At 44.6% G+C, this 23859-nt stretch overlaps 1 protein-coding gene across 5 annotated transcripts in view; it reads right to left on the bottom strand.

The window, feature by feature from the left end:
- The window catches only part of VIT (vitrin), a 60095-nt gene that overhangs the window by 25324 nt on the left and 10912 nt on the right, over positions 1 to 23859 (bottom strand). For 4 of the 5 annotated variants that reach the window (XM_076334245.1, XM_076334246.1, XM_076334249.1 and 1 more), the window contains exons 2-8: positions 18923 to 18991; positions 16974 to 17039; positions 15798 to 15969; positions 13695 to 13828; positions 9411 to 9488; positions 2662 to 2730; positions 634 to 840 (exon numbers count right to left, since the gene is read on the bottom strand). In XM_076334245.1, coding sequence (XP_076190360.1) covers positions 634 to 840; positions 2662 to 2730; positions 9411 to 9488; positions 13695 to 13828; positions 15798 to 15969; positions 16974 to 17039; positions 18923 to 18953 — 757 coding nt within the window. In that variant the 5' untranslated portion in view covers positions 18954 to 18991. The remainder of the gene's footprint in view (positions 1 to 633; positions 841 to 2661; positions 2731 to 9410; positions 9489 to 13694; positions 13829 to 15797; positions 15970 to 16973; positions 17040 to 18922; positions 18992 to 23859) is intronic. The other variant, XM_076334247.1, reaches the window with a different exon arrangement.

The following is a 23859-nucleotide window of genomic DNA, read 5'->3' as shown; positions in this document are numbered from 1 at the left end:
TTCAGCTATTGAACCAAAACCCCCAATTAATGAATAAGAATAAACAGAGAAGAAAAGGTTAAGGAAAACCAGGTGTGCAAAAATTATGAGAGAATTCCTTCACAGTGCTTTAATCTTTAAAATTCAAAAGCTGTTACAAAAAATATATTACAACTTTCATTTATTGAAAGTTATCACAAAATTAATTCTAAAATGAATCTTGACTTATTTGTTGAACTCTCAGTCCAGACACATGAATCAAAGAATGATTTGTTGACTCCTATACCTGAAAATCATGACAGCATTTGGGGATGGAGAGCTTACTTCCCCCATGAATCAATTTATATGCCAGCATAAAGACCATCCATAGTTGTACTGCTTACTGCAGATGAACTCTCATCTTGGAGCATCTACACACATTTGGGTTTACGTGAGACCCACTGATTTTGTATGTATCTTGAAGGCTATACAACAACTCTAACTCCAGCCCATCTGCTGGAATTAATTTCTTTATCCACTCCTAATATTTCTACATTAAATTGCTGAATTCATGGTTTGCTAAATCATGGTATATTCAGCTGCATGTCTTGTTCTTTAAATTTTAGGAAAGCTGTAGGTCAGGAGGAAAGCAATTCAAAGAGCCATGCTACTGACCTATATCTCTGACCCTATGCAGTCCGGCTCGAGTCTTGGCTGCAGCTGCAACTGTTGTGGTTCTGGTTGTTGCAGGTGTTGTCGTTGGCTTTGGTGTTGTGGTGGAAGGATCCGTCATCATGGTTGTTGGTGTTGGGGTTGTGGTGGCCATTTGTGTAGCGGGTGTTGGTACTGAAGATGTCTGATACTCTTTGCGGACTGCGTCCCCTGTAGGAACATTGACACGGTCACTGCAGGTGGGTGTGTGACACAATCACTGCAGCTGAATGTGTGACACGCATGGAAGCACCATTAATAGCGCTCACTGTTTAAGGCAACCCAGACACTGGTGTTCTCCTCAGGGTGTCTACAAACATCCTCATCCGTGGAGCCATTAATGCCTCCAGTGCTGTGTGGCTGTGTAGCACGAGTGCCTGTGTGACACAGTATCACACCGCCCTCCAGATGGTGCTGACAACAGCCTATTGTAGCCTTAGCGTTTCCCCTATACTTTCTCCGCTTTGGCCAGGAACACCTATCAACCTGACAGATGTCTCAGACCTATGAAATGGTTCAACCAGCCAGTTGCAGTTTCCATTTTGTCGTCATCTTTTCTCAGTGGAATTAAGCAGTTAGAAAGTCCATATAAATGGAAAACAGCTGACATCTGGAAATAAAAGATGGCCATTCTGAGACCAGAATAAAATATGTGTTGTCCACCACAGCACTGAAATGCTTTTGGCAGAAAGAAAACTTTCAGGTAACAGTGATTCAGAGAGCGGGTCAGAGCCGGAGCAGGGGGCGTTAGAGCTTCGGCTGAGGGGAGCTGGGGAGAGCACCACCTGGGAGGTGCCGATTTCATCTAACTTTGGCTCATCTCACAGTTACTACTACTTTTAAAATGTATCATCTGTTGTAAGAACAGAGACAATTCTAGTTGCAAAATTTGCATCCTAAATATCCTTATACGAAATTGTTAACATGCTTACAGAAGTAATTGTCTTGAAAAAGAGCCTTCACCGTTATCTTCTCCATCTATCTACAAAAAACTGCCATAAAATATATTCCACGTTCACCTCAGTCTTGTTCCTATCCTCCCTGCCCATAGCCCTGGGGATGGCCTGACATGCTGTGTACACTGAAAGGGAATGTTGTGCAGTCTATTCATTGCTGTACAGCACAAGCTTGTATTTTATTGCTGGATGTTCTCCTTTTGGAAAGCATCATCATGAAACTGTCTGGTGGATTAATTACCACCTAAAGCTAGCCAGTGAAAAACTCAGATCTCAAGACAGTTTTAATGGGATAATGCTGAAAGAGAGTTCAGAAGAAAAACAAAACAACTCAGCTGAAAAAATCAGTATGAATGGCTCTCTTTGGGCTGAACGGTGCCCTGCTCCACACTGCTGTGCTGAAAGAAAGAAGACAGAGGGCACAGTGAGTCTTCCCCTGCAATCTGGTGCTGCTGGAGCGGGAAGGAGGCACATCGGCTGGATTTATACCCTAGGCTGCAAGGAGCAAGGAAGCTGGGAGCTAACAGTATTAGCAGAAAACCCAAGGAAACAGCATAGCAAGAGCAGAGAAAAGATGCTGCCTTGGTGCATGTTAGCTGTGTTTCTGGCAGAGCCTTTAACACAAGAGGAGGGCTCTTGAGGGCTAGCCATTCCCAGTGCTCTTGCAGGCAGGGTGTCCATCTACCTCACAGTATCTTCAAAGGGTTTGCAGGGCATATGCCCTGCACAGGAAATTGCCAAGAGCTGTAACGCAGCCTTGCGAAGTTCATGGCACCTGAACTCACCCAAAGCTCAGGCAGAAATTAAACTGAGAGGGCGTTCTCTCTTCTCTGAGTTGACACATGCTCTTCAAGCACCGTCGCAGGTGCTCATGTAATGGAATTGATTCGGTGGGAAAGAGGCTGTAGAGAGGAGGTTGGACAGGGGAGGTAAAGCTGTAAGTGTTACCAGTGTCAAACTGCTTCCTATAAGCATCGGCAGGCAGTTTAGACTGGGAGGCGTACTGTAAAAGAGCACCAAGATCCCCAACCCATACCTTGTTCTGATGCATTAGCGGTATCTGCACTCTTTGTAGCTTTTAGGTCTTGCTCTGGCTTTTTAGGCTCTGAAGGAAAATTAAGCACATTAGGAAATGCAGCTCTGGAAGAAAAGAATTTTAAGTCTCCTATTTAGAGATTATAAGTCCCCAAAGGAAGGCATCCCGTCACCTGGCATTAGGTAGGTCAGTCAGTCTAATCAGAGCTTTCTCACCAAGCAAGAAAAAGTGACGGCTGGGTGCCTCTAGAGAGTAGTCACCCCATATTTTTGATGCCAAATTTAGGCATTTTTACTGCCCAAAAGCTCCTGCCAATGTCAATAGAATTTCTGAAGTGAGCAATAAATATGGGTTTTTACCACTAATAAACCAATACTCATCAGATTAATGAATCATGTTGTTGATTTTTCCTCTGAGTAGCAGCGTGTCCTGAGAATCAGGGTCATGGTGTGTGTAGGGTGTTTGGGGAATACCAGCTAACATGCAATATTTCAGTCACTAATTCACGTTCAGATGTAGTTCGTTCTTGCCTGACATTGTCAGATCATCATGGGGCCAAATCCTGAATGCCACGGACTGGCTTAGAAGGAGAAGGGAGATTTTTTTGGTCCTTTTTTTCTTCTAAGACCCAAAGCCATCAAAGTACTTGGAACATTTATTACAGTTCATTTACTGCGACCCTGCAAAAGAATCTGCCTCTGCTTTTATGTCTGACTGAGTACTGGACAATTTTGATCTTCCATGATTTTCTGTTCTCTAGCTATTTTGGCAGCATTGACCTATTTGGTAAATTACTCCTGGGTTAATTGTTTCCTAAATTTTTTTGTTATTTTTAAAAACAACAGCTTTTGATTGTTTTTACCAGCTGTGAATAGTTACAATTTTGGGAAGGTTTTTCTTGCTGTGCCCAGCATTTGGGAAGCACTGTAACCACCAGCAGCATTTAAACAAATGTCAGGCACTATCCCAGGCGCCCCTGGGATGAGGACCAAAACTGCATCTCTGACAGCTGATCAGGTGTGAAGCAGGATTTTTCGCTAATCTGGCAGCAAGTGAGTGTAATCCTCGAAGGACTGCCTTTACCTCCTACAGATAATGGGTTTAAGTATCCAAGTGTGCAATGTGGTCTCTCCAGTTTAAAACAGAAGAAAAAGGTAGCTTTTTTAGAATTAGGAAAGTAGGAAACCCTTTATCACAAGATGGCCCCAGCATCATATTACAGAGATTTTTATCTTGAGAACAAGCTGTTTCTAGCTGAGTACAGCTGAGATTGCTGGGCTGAGGTGGTGGGGCTAAGGAGGGCTGAAGGGGCCAAGCGGGGCTCAGGGAAGATGGATTGTGACCATCAGATCACTTTGCTACCTGTGGGACAGGGCTGGGCAAAGCAAGGCAGTGGTGTCCTCAAGCACTGAGTTTGATGTAACAGTTGTTATTTGCTCCTTTGATCGCCCTGGATTTTCTCTGCATGAATGCACAGTCTTTGTTGCTAGGATCCTAACATTTTCATTCACACTGTTTGATTCAAGAACAAAGTGAAGGAAACCACTTGCGTCTTTGGTTTGCTGCAGGAACGGTCTCCTGGTAGTTTGTTTGTGTGTCTGAGACGTGACTTGATGACGCTCCCCATTCCTGTACTGATTCTCATGTAATGTGGGTTTTAGCACTGGTGGAAGAAATCTTTGCTTGCAGCCTGCTGAGCTCTACCCTGGCTGCGATTGTCCCTGGTCTGGTGTGAGACGTTTAGGCTGATACTTCATGTGTGGGTACATTTGGGAATGATGAGATGTGGTGTTAGTGACTGTTTCCTAGAAAAAGCCAAAATTTCTAAGGTACTGCCTCCCTTCTAGCAGTGCATATTTGGGTCAGTAATTTCTGCATACCTGGTCAAGACACATACAAAAATCTGTACCTGTTTAACTGTAAACACAAAGGTATTGCAAACTAAAGGCATGGCTTTGAGTGATGTATATTCTGTCTGACCAACTACAGCGTTCAGATGAAAATGTACCTTTGTGCAAGTAAAAGCCTAAAGATGAGGAAAGAGCTCTGTGCTTTGCTTCCACGGACCAAACAATAATGGGCAGGAGAAGAGCAGGACTCCATGTAACCTCTGTGTGGCCTTGGATGGATGCACCCACTGACAGGCATTTGAGTTCATGGAGAAGATACAGCACATTTTCATAGAATCATAGAATCATAGAATCATTGAGGTTGGAAAAGACCTCTAAGATCATCGAGTCCAACCGTCAACCCAACACCACCATGCCCACTAAACCATGTCCCTAAGCGCCTCATCTACACGTCTTTGAAATACCTCCAGGGATGGGGACTCAACCACTTCCCTGGGCAGCCTGTTCCAATGTTTCACCACTCTTTCAGTAAAGAAATTTTTCCTTACATCCAATCTAAACCTCCCCTGCCGCAACCTGAGGCCGTTTCCTCTTGTCCTATCGCTTGTTACTTGGGAGAAGAGACCGACACCCACCTCGCTACAACCTCCTTTCAGGTAGTTGTAGAGAGCGATGAGGTCTCCCCTCAGCCTCCTTTTCTGCAGGCTAAACAACCCCAGTTCCCTCAGCCGCTCCTCATCAGACTTGTTCTCCAGACCCCTCACCAGCCTCGTTGCCCTTCTCTGGACACGCTCCAGCACCTCAACGTCCTTCTTGTAGTGAGGGGCCCAAACCTGAACACAGTATTCGAGGTGCGGCCTCACCAGTGCCAAGTACAGGGGCACGATCACTTCCCTACTCCTGCTGGCCACGCTATTTCTGATACAGGCCAGGATGCCATTGGCCTTCTTGGCCGCCTGGGCACACTGCCGGCTCATGTTCAGCCGGCTGTCGACCAGCACCCCCAGGTCCTTTTCCGCCAGGCAGCTTTCCAGCCACTCTTCCCCAAGCCTGTAGTGTTGCATGGGGTTGTTGTGGCCGAAGTGCAGGACCCGGCACTTGGCCTTGCTGAATCTCATACAGTTGGCCTGGGCCCATCGATCCAGCCTGTCCAGGTCCCTCTGCAGAGCCTTCCTACCCTCGAGCAGATCAACACTCCCGCCCAACTTGGGGTCGTCTGCAAACTTACTGAGGGTGCACTCGATCCCCTCATCCAGATCATTGATAAAGATATTGAACAAGACCGGCCCCAGTACTGAGCCCTGGGGAACACCGCTCGTGACCGGCCGCCAACTGGATTTAACTCCATTCACCACAACTCTCTGGGCCCGGCCGTCCAGCCAGTTTTTGACCCAGCACAGAGTACACCTGTCTAAGCTGTGAGCCGCCAGCTTCTCTAGGAGAATGCCGTGGGAGACGGTGTCAAAGGCCTTGCTGAAGTCCAGGTAGACCACATCCACAGCCTTTCCCTCATCCACTAGGTGGGTCACCTGGTCATAGAAGGAGATCAGGTTGGTCAAGCAGGACCTGCCTTTCATGAATCTGTGCTGGCTAGGCCGGATCCCCTGGTTGTCCCGCTCATGCCTTGTGAGCGCCCTCAAGATGAACCGCTCCATAATCTTCCCTGGCACCGAGGTCAGGCTGACAGGCCTGTAGTTCCCCAGATCCTCCTTCCGGCCCTTCTTGTAGATGGGCGTCACATTGGCAAGCCTCCAGTCATCCGGGACCTCCCCCGTTAACCAGGACTGCTGATAAATGACGGAGAGTGGCTTGGCGAGCACCTCCGCCAGCTCCCTCAGCACTCTCAGGTGGATCCCCATAGACTTGTGAGTGTCCAGGTGGCGTAGCAGGTCATTGACTGCTTCCTCTTGGATTACGGGGGGTTCATCCTGCTCGCCGTCCCTGTCTTCCAGCTTCGGGGGGCTGAGTACCCTGAGGATAACTGGTCTGCCTGTTAAAGACTGAGGCAAAGAAGGCATTGAGTACCTCAGCCTTTTCCTCATCCTCGGTGACAATGTTCCCCCCCCCGCATCCAATAAAGGATGGAGATTCTCCTTGGCTTTCTTCTTGTCATTAATATATTTGTAAAAACTTTTTTTGTTGTCTCTAACGACAGCGGCCAGATTGCGTTCTAGCTGGGCTTTTGCCTTTCTCATTTCTTCTCTGCACGACCTAACGAGATCCCTGTACTCTTCTTGAGTTGCCTGCCCCTTCTTCCACAAGCGGTAAACTCTCCTTTTTTCCCTGAGTCCCAGCAAGAGCTCCCTGTTCAGCCAGGCCGGTCGTCTTCCCTGCCCGTTCTTCTTACGGCGTACAGGGACAGCCTGCTCCTGCGCCTTTAAGACTTCCTTCTTGACGATCGTCCAGCCTTCCTGGACCCCTTTGCCCTTCAGGACCGTCTCCCACGGGACTCTCTCAACCAGCATCCTGAACAGGCCAAAGTCTGCCCTCCGGAAGTCCATGGTTGTGGTTTTGCTGCCCCCCCTCCTTACTTCACCAAGAAGCGAGAATTCTATCATTTCATGGTTGTTAAGCCCAAGACAGCCTCCCACCACCACATCTCCCACCAGTCCTTCTCTGTTAGTAAACAGCAGGTCAAGCGAGGCACCTCCCCTGGTAGGCTCACTCACCAGCTGTGTCAGGAAGTTGTCTTCCACACACTCCAGAAACCTCCTAGACTGCTTCCTCTCTGCCGTGTTGTATTTCCAGCAGACGTCCGGGAAGTTGAAGTCCCCCACGAGAACAAGGGCTACTGATTGAGAGACTTCTGCCAGCCGCTTATAGAACGCTTCATCCGCCCCTTCATCCTGGTTGGGTGGTCTATAACAGACTCCCAGCAGGATATCTGCCTCGTTGGCCTTCCCCCTCATCCTTACCCATAGACACTCAACCGTACCATCATCACAATCGTTGAGCTCTATACAATCGAAACACTCCCTAACATACAGGGCCACCCCCCCACCTCTCCTTCCTCGCCTGTCCCTTCTGAAGAGTCTATAGCCATCCATTGCAGCACTCCAGTCATGAGAGTCACCCCACCATGTTTCTGTGAGGGCGACTAAGTCATATCTTTCCTGCTGCACAATGGCTTCCAGCTCCTCCTGCTTGCCGCCCATGCTGCGTGCATTGGTGTAGATGCACTTGAGCTGGGCTATCGATTTCGCCCCTGGCATCGGCACGCCACCCCTAGGCTCATCTCTAGTGAGCCTGGTTTTATCCCCTTCCCCCTTCGAACCTAGTTTAAAGCCCTCTCAATGAGCCCTGCCAATTCATGAGCCATGATCCTTTTCCCCCTGTGAGACAGCTGAACTCCGTCTGTCACCAGCAGGCCCGGTGCCATGTAAACCTCCCCATGATCAAAAAACCCAAAATTCCTCCGATGGCACCAGCCCCTGAGCCACGCGTTGATCAGGTGTGTTTTGCTGCTCCTTTCAGTATCCTTCCCTGCCACTGTAGGGATAGAGGAAAACACTGCCTGTGCTCCCGATCCTTGAACCAGTCGCCCCAGTGCCCTGAAGTCCCTTTTGATCACTGCAGGACTTCTCTCTGCAACCTCATCACTGCCAGCCTGTATAACCAGCAGCGGGTAGTAATCAGAAGGCCGTACCAAACCAGGGAGCTTCCTAGTGATGTCTCTGACCCGGGCCCCAGGGAGGCAGCAGACTTCCCTGTGGGACGGGTCTGATCGGCATATCGGGCCCTCTGTTCCCCTCAGAAGGGAATCGCCTATGACAGTTACCCTCCTTTTTTTCTTAGCAGCGGCAGTCATAATGCGTGGGGCTGACTGCCTCACCCTAGGCGACCCCCTGGACGGACCTTCGTCTACATCCTCATTTGCCTGACCCTCAAGTTCCAGGGCCCCATATCTGTTGTGTAAAGGCAACCGGGAAGGTGAGGGAGGCCAGGCGGGGGTTCGCCTGGCACACCGAGCAGGGACCCGTTTCCATCCCCCCCCGTCGCTTAGGTCCCCTCTTTCTACCTGGTGGCAAGAAGGCAGGGGATCCTCTGCTTCTCGTGGAGCCTCCATCTGCTGCCTCTGCCTCAGGGACGGTAGGGTGCGGCTCCACCAATCTATCTCCCTCTCACACTCCCGGTATATTTTGTTATACCACAGCTCACAGAGGATAAGCTCAGGAAGGCTCAGGCTCAGCAAACAGCAAAAGAGCCGTGTTAGGGAAGTGTGTAGTAGTATGAGACATTAATTTCGTTTTCGTTCACACCCCCAAGGAAGAGTCTGAGCATTACACAGTTGTTACAGGGGGCACAAACAAAAGTGTCATTTCAGTGACGGAGGCACCTCACATACTCTTGAATATCAACTACCACCTACTGTAAGACTTGATCAAAGACCTCTGAAAACAGCTAAATTATTTAAACTGAGTTCAGTCTTACAGAGTAGGATGCTGACTAAAATGGTTATACAGAACAGTTCCTTAAAATATCATCCTTAGCTAAAGCCGTAATGCATTGCCATCTGTGTCATTAGTATTATATTATTATTTATGATTATACTCTCAACGTTGAATATCCCAAAAGATAACATTAGGAGAAAGTCAACATGTAAAACCTCAAATGCTTTCATATAATCAGTACAACATCATACTCACTAACAGATTTAAAGCAAGGGGGAAGCTACTTGGGAACTGAAGTCTGGGAAACATGGTATGACCAAAAAAAAGAAATTCCCTGGGATAATTTCCATATGCTTAACATAAAAAATACCATGAGGGATTTGGCTGAGATACTACGGGATGCATTAACTTCTGACTTGGAATAATTATATCTTTGTCTTACACAACTGAGAAGCTACAACAGATAGTTGTGAATGGATGTAAGGGAGAGTCAGTCATAATTACTTGCCTGATTTAACAGCTGTGCTTTTTGAAGAAGAATATTCAAGAGTTGATGGATATGTCACACCTTTTCTTGGCTTGCCCTCTGAAAAAAAAAATCATTAAAAAGCATCACAAAAAATTTCTAAATTTTCTTGCAACCAAACTCCCATCTAACATGTGCATTCAGAATCAGACCCCACTTCTTTACTGCCCAACTCATTTTCTTGAAGATTTCTTTCATCTGATGGCAGAATCTCAAACCTGTGCCACTAAAAATACCAATTCCTAAATCCAGCATCATAAAAAAAAAAGTTAGAAAGCATGAAAACGCAGTCCTGGGAAGGATTTGAAGAGGTCAATTAGTTCATTCCTTTGCTCTCAAATGGTGTTAAGCGTAAGGGGACCGTTCCTGAAGGACATCTGTATAACCTGTTCTTAAACCCACAGCCTCCCTAGGCAGCCTTTTCCAGTGCCCGACTATGCACTTGAGTTAGAAAGCATGTTTGATGTGGGATTCATTCCGTCATGCACACAGCATTCTTCTCTGACCTCACTTTTGCAACATGCCATTTCTGGCAACAGTCTTTTGCAGTAATAACAATGTGAGAAGGCTGTGCTTGTGTGTGGGAACACACGCTACCTATATTTAGATCTAAAATGAGGGTCCTGTCTTAAAACAATGAGGTATGTTTCCCAGTTAAGCTTTGAACCACAAATCTTTTTAGTGCCACATCACATGCCATCTGTATTGGTACATGTGGCCATGCAAATCCGTCTCTTGGGGCAGTTTTTATATTCCCATATATCACTGAAAGAAAAGTGTTGCAGAGAAGCCCAGTGTAGGGAAGACTGCTCTGGCCTCTAGGAGTTGGTGGATGTAGGACTTCTGGACCCTGGTGACTGTCTCTACAAGATGTTGTGCTGTGTCATGTGTCTGGACCACCTCAGGTGAGACCTACCTCCACCTCCTGCAAAACCTGAGTCATGATGGTGGTGCTAGGTTTGCTTTCCTTTATTCCTTCGGTGGATTCTTTTAGAAGGTGTATATGGCACTGCAAGCACACCAGTTGTCATCCTGGGTGATTAATCCAGAGACCAACAGCACTGAACAGAATTAGCTGCTACAGACTGAGCCACTCCTGGGAACTGGGGGCTATTTCCCCTGTGATGGCACACAAAGAAGGGTATATGCCAGAGGAACTGGTCCTCTATGAGCAGGGATGGCCATGGAGCTGGAGAAGCACTGTCCTTTGTCCCTTTTCATGTTTCTTTCTCCTTTCTGAAATTTCAGATGTCATTAAAAAACCCTAGATGAAGTTAGTTTTAGATACTAATGAAGTAATGATTTAAGGATCTAATCAATTTCTCATTTACAGTGGTATAAACTGAGAGCAGCTCCACTGAAGTCAACACAGATGTGCCAAAGATCAGAGCTGGCAAGTTAGCATGCAAGGACAAGCTGGAAAGAGCTTCCTCCCTGCCCTTGGGTTTCTCACAGAAGCTGGCCTAAGTGAGGGGGAGCAGGTCTTCGCTTTCACTTCCCTCCAAGCCAAAACCGGGATCAGGAGCCAAGCAGGACTAGGGAGCTCTTCTGCCAATTTGGTAGAAAGATGGAAAAGTTATAGGATTGCAGATGATTTCTAAATGCATTTCTTTACCCCCAACAGAGGCAGAGTTGTCAGGTATGAGTGGTTGTTAACACAGATGCAGCAATAGCATAGTAATCTGATTTTAATTTAGAATATTTCTGTGCTAATCTGATTTCTAATACAAACCTGAAGCCCGCTGCTGTGCAAATAAACTAGCTGGCATGGGGGCTGGCTGCTCCCGGACTCTGGGTTTTTTGATCAACAGCAACTTACATCCCATATGTGATCAAGAGGTAGGTCTGAAGCCTGACCTGAATGTGGCCCTGCTCTCTGGAGCAATGGTAATATGTCTTTTCCACTGTCTGGAAAACATTGCATCTAGGTCGGAGTTTGCTTAATGTACTTGAAAATGGGTTTACATGCGGGCTGAAAACCTCAACTTCTGGCCGTTGAAGTACAAGCTACGGGGTGGTGGCTGCTCACCCTCTCACGCTTATTTGTGACTAGGAAACCCAGAGGTTTAGGACTCTATTTTCTTAACCCACTAGCTGCAAAACTCCCACTAAACTGAATGGAGTCATTCAAGTGAGTGCCAAGGCATTTCACTGCTTGAAAGTGAATACCAGCGCATTTGCATACCTCCTGGTGTGCTGGCTGCTTTAATCCCAGAGGACAGACCTCGTCCCCCTCTGCCCCTAAATCATGCCACTTCATCGCCTGGGTCCCCAGAAGATTCCTCTTCTGTGCTCTTTTGTGTGGATGCTCATTCACAATTTAAACATCACAAACTCTTGGTGACAATATCCTAACTAGGAAGAAACTGTGGGCACATTTCCAGGGTACTGTAGCGCATACGGGTCTGGTCTGCTGAAAGGGAATTTGGCTGGAGAACAGGGAATTCAGTTCAAGCTCTAAAGCTGTCCTGGAATTAATGCCTTAGGTGACTTTGTATTTTTATCAGGGAATGCTTTATGCAGCTCTGTCTTTTTGTGACTCATAATTGTAAAAAAACCCCAACTCACCTCTTTTTGAGAGTGAGATCTGTCTGCATTCAGCCTCAGGCTGCTGAGATGAATAGCACAGCCTTCCTGGGGTTTTAGTCTTCTAAATTTCTCTCTAGAATTCTAAAAGTCCCACATTTTCAGTAGTTATAGTGAGAGTTTTCTTCATATTTATATATGAAATATGATACAATATATGATATATATTATGTTAGATTTACGCTTAAGCTAGTTTATAAACTAAGTAGTTCCACTGACATCAGTGAGAGCACTCAGCGTGTGTAAAATTAAGTGCATGAGGGACAATTCTCATCATGCCTACACATACCCAGATTCCTCATCGTCCCCTCTTACATGTGCTCATAACTTTCTCTTGTATCTTCTTTTATAGTGCCTCATTAATTAAGAATAAAGATTTGTTACCATAAATCAAAAATTCCTACAGTTTTATGGGATAACAACTGAGCAGCTGCTGAGGTAAAAAAATCTTATTTCCCATTTATGTACCAGAATTACAATGTGCTGTTTGTTGGGGAAAAAACAGCAACAAGTACAAGTAGCAATTCAGCTATTCCAGGAAATTCCTACTCATCCAAAATAAATCCTTCTCATAATGTGGTGTACCCATGGCAGAATGCTGTAAAAAGTGCATCCAAATATATTAATGCAAACTCCAGATGACAGCTGGTTTTGGTCAGTTTCTGGGACCTCCTTTGCTGTCCACAGATTTTCACATTTTTAGTGGCTGTTCAGTTGCTTGAACTGTCGATTTTTTCCAGGAATGATATAGTTAACTAACATCTATTGGTCGTACCTATCCTAAACCTCCAAAAGTATGGACCAGCAAGAACTGACCCACTGTATGGATGCAGCAAGAAGTTAGATTTAGAAATTGTATGTAAAACAATGTAAATTAGACCCTCCTTTCACACAGGTAGAATGAGTGCAAGTTAGGTTCAAGATAATCTGAAGCTGGTGTATAGGGGATCTAATTTAAAAAAAAATCTGTGAATTTTGTCAGTGAATGCAAGTGAGCTGCTGTATATACTATGGGGAGAAAAAAGGAATGAGCATTACATTTAGATGGATTTGCCGGCACTGAGTAGATACCAAAACTGTTTGGCTAACAGAGTTGGGGAGAATTCGTAATATACTTGGGATGCACCAATGGAATTGCTTAATATAGGATTTGCATAAATACAGTATGGCTGTATGTGGCTTGAGATGGGTTGACAGAAGTCAGAAGCTGCTTCAGAAGACGTGAACTCAGGTGCAGGCTGAGGATGCTTCAAATGGCCAAAAGGCCCTTTAGTTCCCTTAGCAGCACTACTACCAGGGTGGACAGCAAGTGCAATAGGAAGACCTCCCCATCAATACCAAGGCTTGGATTTTATGCATCAATAGCAGGAGTTAAGGTGCCTTCAACGAGTCAATCCAGACCGCCTGTCACCTCCCACAGTGGCTCAGACCCACACTGGCCTGAACTGAGCACACCGCTGGCAGGGTGTATGTCTCTTTGCAGGCTATACAGAAAGCCCAGAATAAAAACTGTCTCAAATGCATTATTCATGCTAAAGCCGGGTGGGGTGGACTTGCAGTGACTAAACAGGTCTTTTAAATGAGAAGGCTGCTTCCCCCTCTGCCCGTTGCTGCCCGGCTGGGTTGGGCGGCGGGGAGCAGCTGGGGAGGGCAGGCGGCTCTGACGCTCCACCACAGTACCTGACACGAGGAAGGACTCCCTCCAGCGTGGCAGTGACAGGGACCGGACCCCGTTGGAGAAGCTCCCGCGGTAACCGGAGTGGCCAGCAACTTTCTGGACGAGGATCTTCCCGCCTGTGTTGTCAATTATACCACTGCAAGGGGAAAACATGGTGTCTGAAGGTGGAAATTCCCCCCCAAATCTTAGAAACTGTTCAACAATGCAAGAGGTATGAAGCATTCACTTTTACCTTTAAACCAGGGGGTGTAGTGGAGCTGTGATGCTACTACTAAGTCTGCTGCTAAGAAATATTTGTGCTTCTTCCACATAGAGAAGAGCAGCTTGTTACAAAGTGCTGTTAGGATCTATCTGCTCTTCCCACTGATCTACTGGTCCTGTGTTTAAGTTTGTCCTAGTTGCACACAAAAACAAGCTACTACCTTCATTAAATTTCCTGCAAGCTTGATTGGTTGAATGACTGAAGATACGGGGAGAGGTGCTCAGAGGATTTTTTGGGCCAACCATGTGACAAATACAAATTTGAGGCAAACCTCCCACTCGCTTGACTTTTCCTTTTGTAAAAAATTGATGTTTTCTTTGAGTTCCAGTATGTGTTATCTGCAAAAAACTAAGCCCGGTTCTGACCTCAGCCTGAAATAAACTGAACACAGTATTGCTGGAAGCTGTTGAAAACCTGGCAGGCTCCATGTGCAGTGCACATTAAATGGTGTTTGACATATGACGTAACATGTATCTCAAGACAAACAGAAAACCTTCAGTGTATGCAACCTGCTGTGGCATCATTAGGAAAGCAGGCAAACCAGGAAGCGACTGCGACTCCAGAGGGGCGGTAGGACTGGCAATAATGACACTGCAGGAAAGTAAGTAATGGGCAGCAAACAATGGTGAAGAATATGTTAGAGCTGTAGCTTTCTCTGATGATTGCAAGAAGCTGCTGGTAAAATAACTGTAAGGAAAGGAAATTCACTGTCTGCGGAAATGCAACATAGAAGCTAACAAAGAGAAACCCAGCTGGCAAACGAGGAAAATTGAAACCCTCACTGCCACAATACAGGCAGCCAGCATTTGAACTATGGGGGAAATTGCAGTCTCTATCAGTATTTTGTAACTTCCCTTTAGGACAAGCTCTACGTGCAGAGACAATTTCCATTGTGCACTAGCATCTGAAGGAAGAATTTGTCGTTTGAAAGCCAGTCACCTGGCAGTCATCTACCCAGCAAGGGGCTGAGCAGACAGAGCTGCAGTCAGGAGGTGGCAGCCCTATGCACACAGGCACGTCAGCCTGTGCCCTGCGCAGTGCAGAGGCAAGGTATAAAGTCCCAAAGCCTTAACTATTCAACTTTACTCAAGCTTCCAGCTATTTCACAGAACTGGAAGCACTGCAATAGCTCGAATAACTCCAAGTGAAGTCAAGTTGTCAACCAGGCTTCACAAGTTCTTACTGCATTTTCAGCTGAATGCATCCTGCCTCTGCATCCTGCCTACAATTATGGTGTGTTTTGGTTGTGAAGTTTTTCTCCATTAAAATTTTATACACGTTTTTGCATGGCTAATAAAACTCGGCAAAATTTGTGCTATAAAATTTGTATTATACGTTTTCTTGTCCAGTGTCCTTTTCTGTGGCAGAAAAGCACATTACTCAGCCTTTGACGTCAAGGACAGTTAAATTCAAATCTGGAGAAGCAAAACCAATCCCAGAAGTATGAGAGTTATATGTGTTCATCACTGGTGATATGCCTATTTTTCACTGAAGCTTTATTAGTGGCAGCAGCTCCATCCCTATCTTCCACTTGAATAATAATAGTACAATAGTAATTTGCTATGCATGAATGAGAGATCTGCAAACCTCAAGGCACTTCTCCAAAGGTTGAGAAACGTCTTCAAACACGACTGATTTCAGTAGGGATACAGGATTGACAGCACTTTATAAGATTGGATCCATTGCATCACACATGGTCTTTCTCACAGGTTTTCTACTAGAACAGCAGCCTGTAATCAAACCTACAAGGCAGTGGGAACTTCAAAGGGTTTGAAAAGCCGAGAGCTCCCTACACTGAAATGACGGTTTTGTCTGAGCGCCTTGCTCATTTAAACTCACTCACCTGTGAATTGCAGCATTGCACACACTGGAGAAGGAAGCATAAATGTCTGTGCCATAAACACGGTATTTTACATCTTGACATCCAGGAGGGCATTTTGCAATGAATTCTGGATTGATTATCTTCCCCGCCTTGACATCGCAATCGATCTGAGGTACATCTGTGAGTGCAAAATCTTGGTAAAGTCAGATTGAATGTTTTCATAGCTGAGTGATCTTGTCATGAAACAATGAATAGCTGAGTGACAGGGATGCCCTCCTCTTATGCCTTCGTATCAATGGTTTTGGGATACAAGACATGTCTATGTGTTCTGCATCTACAATATAACACAAAATAACCCCTAGACCGAGGGATGTGGCTGTAACTAAGGGTGGAATAAAGAAGCTTGAGGATATTTCTGACCTTCAATGTTTGCGTCTCTGAAGGAAATACCCGTTATGACACTTTGCTGGAGAGAGAAAGAAATGTAGTCACCCAGGCTGTGGTTAACGTGTGGGAAGGAGGGGGTAGGGGAAGAGGTGGCTGTGAGTCAGGACTGGGAAGGACTGTGCACACACGAGGCAGGATGCTTCCCAAGCCTCCCGCTGTGCTCATGTAGCTCCGTGCCATCTATAACACCAGGCTGCAGCCACAGCCCATTATCTTGTCCTTAATTTTTAAAACTATTTGCTGGGTACAATTTACTTTGAACAAGGGGTTTAAGTGTGAGTTCACAACCTCACAGCAGGCTTGTTTGTCAACTAAATGAGCAAAATAATCTGTGGACAGAAATGCTCTTACAGCAGCTGAAAGTTATACATCCTAGTGCGTAGGACATGCACCACATGTCTCATGCTAATCAGCTACATATGCTTTGTGTTACAGCAGGTCCATTTCACATATTTATGTCTCTCTCTCTGTGAAAACTTTAGTGCTTGCTTAGATCCTTGTGTGGTACCTAATGACCTATGAAGACATTTTAGTAGTGAAGTACACAATTTCCCCTTTACACACGTTCAGTAGCACACACTTTACTCAGTGATTTAATTTCAGTGAAAGAATCTGTTAGTTAACATACGCTCCCATTGACTCTGCAGACAATTGTGAAGAGTTACCAGAATACAACCTCACTTTGCACTTTTTTTATGCATCAGACATGCCTGTTGTAAAGCAGCCAAGAATACTACTGGGACCACTTACATAGCTTAGCCTTTTTTGTCTTCTTTGTGGCTTCCTTAGCTGCATATGTACATATAAGAAACACACCTAAAACAAAGAACACATAGTATCAGGAAAAAGGGGGACAATCAACATCAGTGACCACAAGCTTCTGTGCATGAGATTTCCCAAATTTGAATCGACAGGTTGAAAAAATGAAATGGGAATATTCTCAGCCACAGCTAGGTTTCTACTTGTTGGTTAACTTCACAGTCAAGGTGGCATCTACTGTGGGGCAGTTTTTTGAATGGGATTAAAGATCAGTTCAGCTTACACATTCATCCGTGGAACTCACTATCAAAAGATGCCATTGAGTCCATGTGGTCCAGAAAACCACGAAAAGCCCCAGTATTTCCACAAGCGGTGGAAACTCTTTGTAATCGGTGTGATAGAGATGTCAGTGAAACAACATGCTCTGTGCATAAAGCAACTGGGAAGTTAAAGAGAGAAAGATCCTTCTTAATAGCCCAGTGGGGAGGTTATCCTGTAATCGTGCGTTGTGGCATTTCACTCACTGGTGGTAGTGGGTATGGGATACTGGGCAGCATTACGGACCGTATGAGGTTCTAGCGTGGCATGTCCCAGTATCCTGTCCCAGCAAGGGCACTGATTTTCTTCAGTAAGTAGAATTATGATTTGAAAAGTGTAATAGTAAAAGAGACATACACTGTTATGTTAAAACATACATCACAATATATGCATGCAGCTTACCTTGTTAGGTTTACTTGCTAAGTGCATGACAAACAAAAACTCTTCATTCTCTGTGCTTATTTTATAAGCACTATATTATGGGTAATTAATAACTTCACTACAAATATCTTGACTTTCCTATTCACCTTTCCCTTCTCTGAGCTTTCAGAGGGAATCGAAACTCTCTATGATGTGTTGGCTGATCCTCTCATCGTTTGTTAAGTTAATCTTACTAGAATATGCAACAGCAGTCTTATTTCTTTATTTTATGCTCTTCAACCCCTGGACTGGTTGCAGAGTTTGCAGACTTAATCACTCCTAGAAGTTGTTCAAAAGAAAAATCAGTCTCACAGTGTCTGAAGTGACAGTGTATAGAGGCAGTATTGGGGCCTTTTGTCCCTGGTGCAGTTGTGTAACCAAGGCAAAACTGTAGTTAGAAAAAAAAGGAGCGAACCAGTAGAAAATAAAGTGCAAAGTCCCAACTACATGCAAAGTTAGGGCATGATTTAATGTGGAAAAAGTAATTTCGTCTCTTAGTAAAGACGGATGAACTACATAGATAGCTATGAATTTGAATGAAGAATGGCTATCCTGCCAGACTTGAGGATCTCAGCTAGAGGGAATATTGCCTGGGAATATCACAATTAGAGTCATACAGCACTGTTAGGCTACGTGGTGGTTGGATCTCCATCAAAGGGAGACATGTAAGTAAAGTACACTAAGAAATCATGCTTGATCAACCAGAGTGTTCATGTAAGACCAGTTGCAAATTCTGGAGTCTCTACATGTTCCCAAAAAGCAAGATCCTGTCTGACTGCCAGGGGAAAGAAAATAAGACACATTTATAGTTCCTTTGGCACATTCTTCATGGAAAGAGCAAGAACACAGAGAAAAATTGGGAAGGGATGCTCCCACATAAGAAACAGCTGATTTTTCTTTGCAGGGAATCTTTACATTACAGACATTTTTCAGGGCCAGTTGTGCCATCTGATATGGACTGCATGCAGCTGGTCATGTACTTACAGATCTCTGCAAGTAATTACTACTGTTTCTATGCCAAAGTCAAGAAGTTTGGGTAGCCCGTTTCTGAAAAGCTGTGCCAAGGCTTACTCTACCTTCCATTGAGAGCTTTGTCAGTCATGGAGTCCAAAGGGAAGAGAAGAAGCCAGCAGCCACTGGTCAGCCAGGACAGGAGAGTACAAACCACAAACTACTAATTGCAGCACATCAACGGTACTTACCAAAGAAGGTTGCAATGACTGTGGTCCTCATGGTGAGTAAGCAAAATCTGGATGTGTCACTAAGGAACACTGAAAAGGAAAAGAAGAGTATGTCAGGCTGTATTCAGAGGTATCAAAGATGACACTGGAACGGCGGGGGAAGAGGGACTGTGCACTCTTGTTCAACCTTTCACAGTCCTCACATGCTGCATCCTTTTCTCATGCTTTGCAGAGCAGCTGATGTCCCCAGAGGAGACGGTGTTTGGGCTGTGGCACTCCCATGGACTAATTTTTTACTTCTGTCCAAGATTTGCCTTTTGCCTCAGGAAACCAAGATTTCATTCCACATACTTATTTCTGAAGCCAGTGGCAGGAGAGGGCATGATGGGCATGGACATACTCTGACAGCTATTCAAGTTCATTCACTACTCTTCTGAGACATAATCACAGAATCGTATTGTCTGCACATCAAACCACATAAAGATACGGGAACATAAGTCTGTTCATACCTGAAGGACCTCACGTAAAGTATCTTGCAATCGTGCCATTGTTTGTGAGCCAAATTACTGGTTTCTTTCCTTTTCTGAGGGGGTGTGTGTGTGCGCATGCATGCGTGTGTGAGCACCTGAGATTAAGAGGACTTTGTCAGAACATCTGGACAATGTTTTTTTCTGGGACTGCATATGTGGTTCCTGACCCCTGCCATCCCTGAAGCTCTTGGCCAGGCTACAAGAACACAAATTTATCAGAGGTAACCCCTCTCAGCTTCTCCTGAGTGTCACCTCCCGTGCTGCTTTTGCAGTTATTTGGTGACTGTTGAGGGAATCCTGGGCTGGGCGCTCATAATTAATCTCAGTCATTAAAATACTACAAGATAAATATCAGAGTAAAAAGTCTGAGAGGGAGAGAATATTTGTGTGTTGTACAGGAAAAACTCAAGGATCAAAATAAACTTGGTCTTCAGAGAAACTGATTACATGCTTACAAATGGAAAGATTTGCACTAAAATAAAAAATAGCTTGCTATCAAGGAAGAAAATACATGGAATGTTAAAGCTGCAAATGATCAGGAAAAGCAAGATATCTGCCTCCTGGAAAAATGGCAGTGGCAGATTTCACATAGCAATTCCTATACTCAAAACCATGGCTTTGGCCGCCCCAGGAAGAAATTGAGATTGACAAGGGAGATACAGGAGAGAGAGAAAAAAAATCTGCAATCTGTCTTCATATATGATGTTTCCACATTTTTTATTTTAATTGCTCTTCTTTTTCAAGCAAGCCACATGCTTCTTGAGTGAAGATGACTAAAATGGTATGCTAGACTAAACTGAGTTCAGCCAGTTCTAGGCCTATATAATTTATACCCCTTTTTACATGGACCAGCTGCACCTCTGATTTTTGCTTCTGTGCTATGGTCAGAGAACTTCAAATGCCAGGACATACTAACAGTATCACTTTCTAATAGTACTATGTCTTTCCTTAATGATGTCCCTAAAACAGTCCTCCTGCTAGGCTGCTAATGCTGAAAGCAACAGAGGTTGCTCAGAAGGCACCGAACTGAATCCTGGGGGTGTGGAAAGTGGCTCAACACTTTCTGTGTCTCAAGACTTTCTTGTGTCTTTCTGCAAAATGATGGACAGTGCAGCTGGGGTGACCCCAGACTGTAAAAGCAATAGCAGCAAGAGCAGTTATGTGGTAATATTCTGCTGCCACTGTTAGTTTCTGTGAAAAAACCTTGCCCATCTCCTGGAAGAAAAATCCATTTTAAGCATTTACTGCAGTGTGTTGCCACTGTGAAGCTGCTAAAGGAAATAGTAACAAGCCGTAGAAGAGAGTTCAGAGGAACTTAGCTCAGATGCTTTTCTCTTCACTTATATGTCTCAACCCATCACCACGTCAGAGGTATCAAAAAATTGCCCCCCTGCAAGGAGTTCTCACTTCAGGTCAATGCCAGAAAATGAAGAGGCAGAATAAGAGTTGCAAGTAATTTGCAGAACCACCATGCACCATTAAAGACTATACCGGCACTGACTTAGGCTTTGGAAAAGGCATCTTAATATGAGCATTCCCAGAATCTGCAGCGAATAAATTCAGCAGCGGCATCTTTATTTAAAGTCAAAGAGAGCTGTGAGAATTTGTCCTGACAGTACTTGGCTCGGTGCTGAGGTATTTTCATCTCCAGTTTAATTAGAGTAGAAAAGGTCTGAGATGGTAAAGGATTCATGTAAAAGCTAGCTTCATGGGTGGGTTGCTGTGTGCTTTGTGGAGAGAGTCCAACACTACTTAACTTTTCCTGTCTCACTAAATGTATAACCACCTGTACCACCAGTGCTGCGCAAGACTTCTCGTTGCTTTCTGAAGGCCCTGCCGTCCACAAGCCCTGCTGTCCCCAAGCCAAGGCCAGCTGCCCCAGGAGCCATCCCAGTCCTCTTGGGTGGCACTACCCAGGGCTTGGCTGCAATTGCAATCTCTACCTAGTCTGCCGGTGGCATTGCTTTTCAAGGCAACAGAAAGTGGGCTTTTTTTCCTAAAATATTATGAATTTCCTGCAGAAAGAGGCCAAGAAATCTAAAAGGAGTTCATATGTAAAGCCTGTCGGGGGCAAATGAGTTCAGCAGACCCCTTAGCCTGCAATAACAGGTATTTTATCAATAAGAGAGTTGACAGAAGCATTTAGACAAGGCTGTTGTTAGATTTACTTAACGGCTTTGTTGTCATAGCTACATACAAAAGCATTCTATTGTGGACTGTACTTTTGCTGGTGCAGTTTATACTAGTATCCTGATGGAAATAAATTATAATAGTAAAGAAACTTATTTTTGCCACTATATTAATTTCTACATTAGGCACTGGCATGCCAGGAAAAATGCATAGACATCCTGTGACACAGCTTTGGTGGCAACACTCTCAAGGGGGGGTCCTGGCCTTCAGACCTTGGGCTGTCACACAGGGGAAAGCGCAGGAGGATTTACACTGCTGACCATTAAGTGCCTGGCTTAGAGGCTCCAAGCTTTCTGTTGTGGGATGTCTGTGTGCATTCACTGTATGTGGGGCCTAGGAAGTCACCTGATTTAAGCCGTATGACATCTCCTATATTGTGCACTAGCATGGCATCCGCTACTTCAAACTGGTACAGGGAGCAACAGCCTCAATAAAACAGTGGGGGTTTTTGTTTCTCTGGGAAGGAAAGGGAAAGCAGGGCTCCAATCCATGCATACGACAGGCTTTTTAGTCTGTGTAGATCCACTGGGAGGTTTGGGGATGTTTTATCTGTAGATCAAGAATGATAGTTTGCTATTAAACACAAAGCTATTGTTCCTTTACCAAATTAATAGATCCCCTTAAAACAAAATCAAAAGTTTCTACTTTGGGTTAGTCTGGAGTATGAGTTTTGCTGAGATTTCTCCTTATCAGATTTCCATTAATGCAGTATTTGCAGTCCCAGTCAGTACTGGTAACTAGTGACCATTCAGTACTAAATCTCCTAAATTGTATGCTGGATCTTTGTTTATCAGAGTACATTTTCCCATCTGTATCCTTCTGTCTGCCATAACAGAAGTTACCCTTATGCCAGGAAAGCACTTAAGTGTATGCATTACATTAACATGTGCTTAAATCCCAGCTAAGTCAAGTACAAATGTAGTAAGAAGCACCTCCTTCAGTGTTTCCCAGTGCAGATCCTATTGTACCTTTTAAAATCAAATTTCTATTTGAAAGAATATTGATAATTTTTTCCCTACCACAAATACTTGAAAAAGCTTGACTGTTAGGGAAGAGAGAGAGTTAGCAAACTATTCATTCTGCATATAAAGTAAGATTTTTATACTGACCTTTTATTAGCAGCTTAACTTTTGTAAAGGTCTGAGAGAGCTGCTACATGCTACAAACAAACAGATGGTTTAAATCCGTGTAAATTGTGACTGTATGGCAAACTATAACATTTTCTGATGGAAGTGTAGGTTTTAAGTCCTTGATTTTTGGTGTCAGGCACTGCTGTCTGTTCCACGTGCAAACCAAAATTCTTTGCTGGTGCCACGTGCTTTGTCTCTGCAGGAGTAAGCAGTTTATTTCCTGTAATCTGTGCCGCAGAAATTAGTTTGTATACTCTCTTTGTATCACAATAGTGTGTGTTATTGTTCCCCTTCTCAAGGGACTGTAACATTGCAGCAGCACTGGCACCATAAAAAAACAGAAGTGGACTTTGTTTGAAAGCTATCTGAGCAAGTAGTGTGGAGTTAACAACATGATCTCTAAGTACTGTGGGTTGAGTTAAATATGTGCCCTTTATGGGAAAATCAAGTGGGCTTGGTGTAGGTGCGAGTAAACTGGTTTGGATAAACAAGAGCTGATCATCATCTTCTAGAACAAAATATTTTAGATTTCTTTTTTGTTTTCTTTTGTCCCTTTTTAAAAACTTGTTTAACCCTTTCTTTGTTTCATGCTCATACTCTGTCCCTGTGGTATTGTACCGTGCTCGGCAGTACAATAGCTGTTCATTTCGGTGCACATTAGGTAATATGGCTAACACTTGTCACACATGATTTAATTTCACCCCCTTTCTTGTCAGAGTGAAAGAATGATGTACCCCCAGTGCACTGTGTTGCTCTGAAAGTCTGTACATGAAAAAAAAATATCCAAGTGGTTGTTTATTTTAAAAAGGCAGGTAATGAGTTCTGCTGTGCCAGAAAAGCCGAGTTGATAACTATATTTCATTTCAGAGGCTTAGATTGCCCTGTAGGTATCCCAGGCCAGGTCACAAAAGGTAGGGTCCAAGGTGCTATTTTGCAAGGGTGAGCTTGTTTGCATGGGATGCTGGACTTTACTCTTTGAGTGGTCTGAAATAGAATATACGCATCCAGGGATTAAAAATATCACAGACCTCATCACCTTCTGCTATAAAAAAGGTGAGTGAACACTCACCTGTTTTCTTTCATATATGAAGGAAATTGTAAGGGGCTT

Source organism: Aptenodytes patagonicus, chromosome 3 (genome assembly GCF_965638725.1).
Source record: "Aptenodytes patagonicus chromosome 3, bAptPat1.pri.cur, whole genome shotgun sequence".
Taxonomy (NCBI): Eukaryota; Metazoa; Chordata; class Aves; order Sphenisciformes; family Spheniscidae; genus Aptenodytes; species Aptenodytes patagonicus.
Note: the sequence above shows the minus strand (reverse complement) of the source record. Positions and strands in the feature narration are given on the sequence as shown.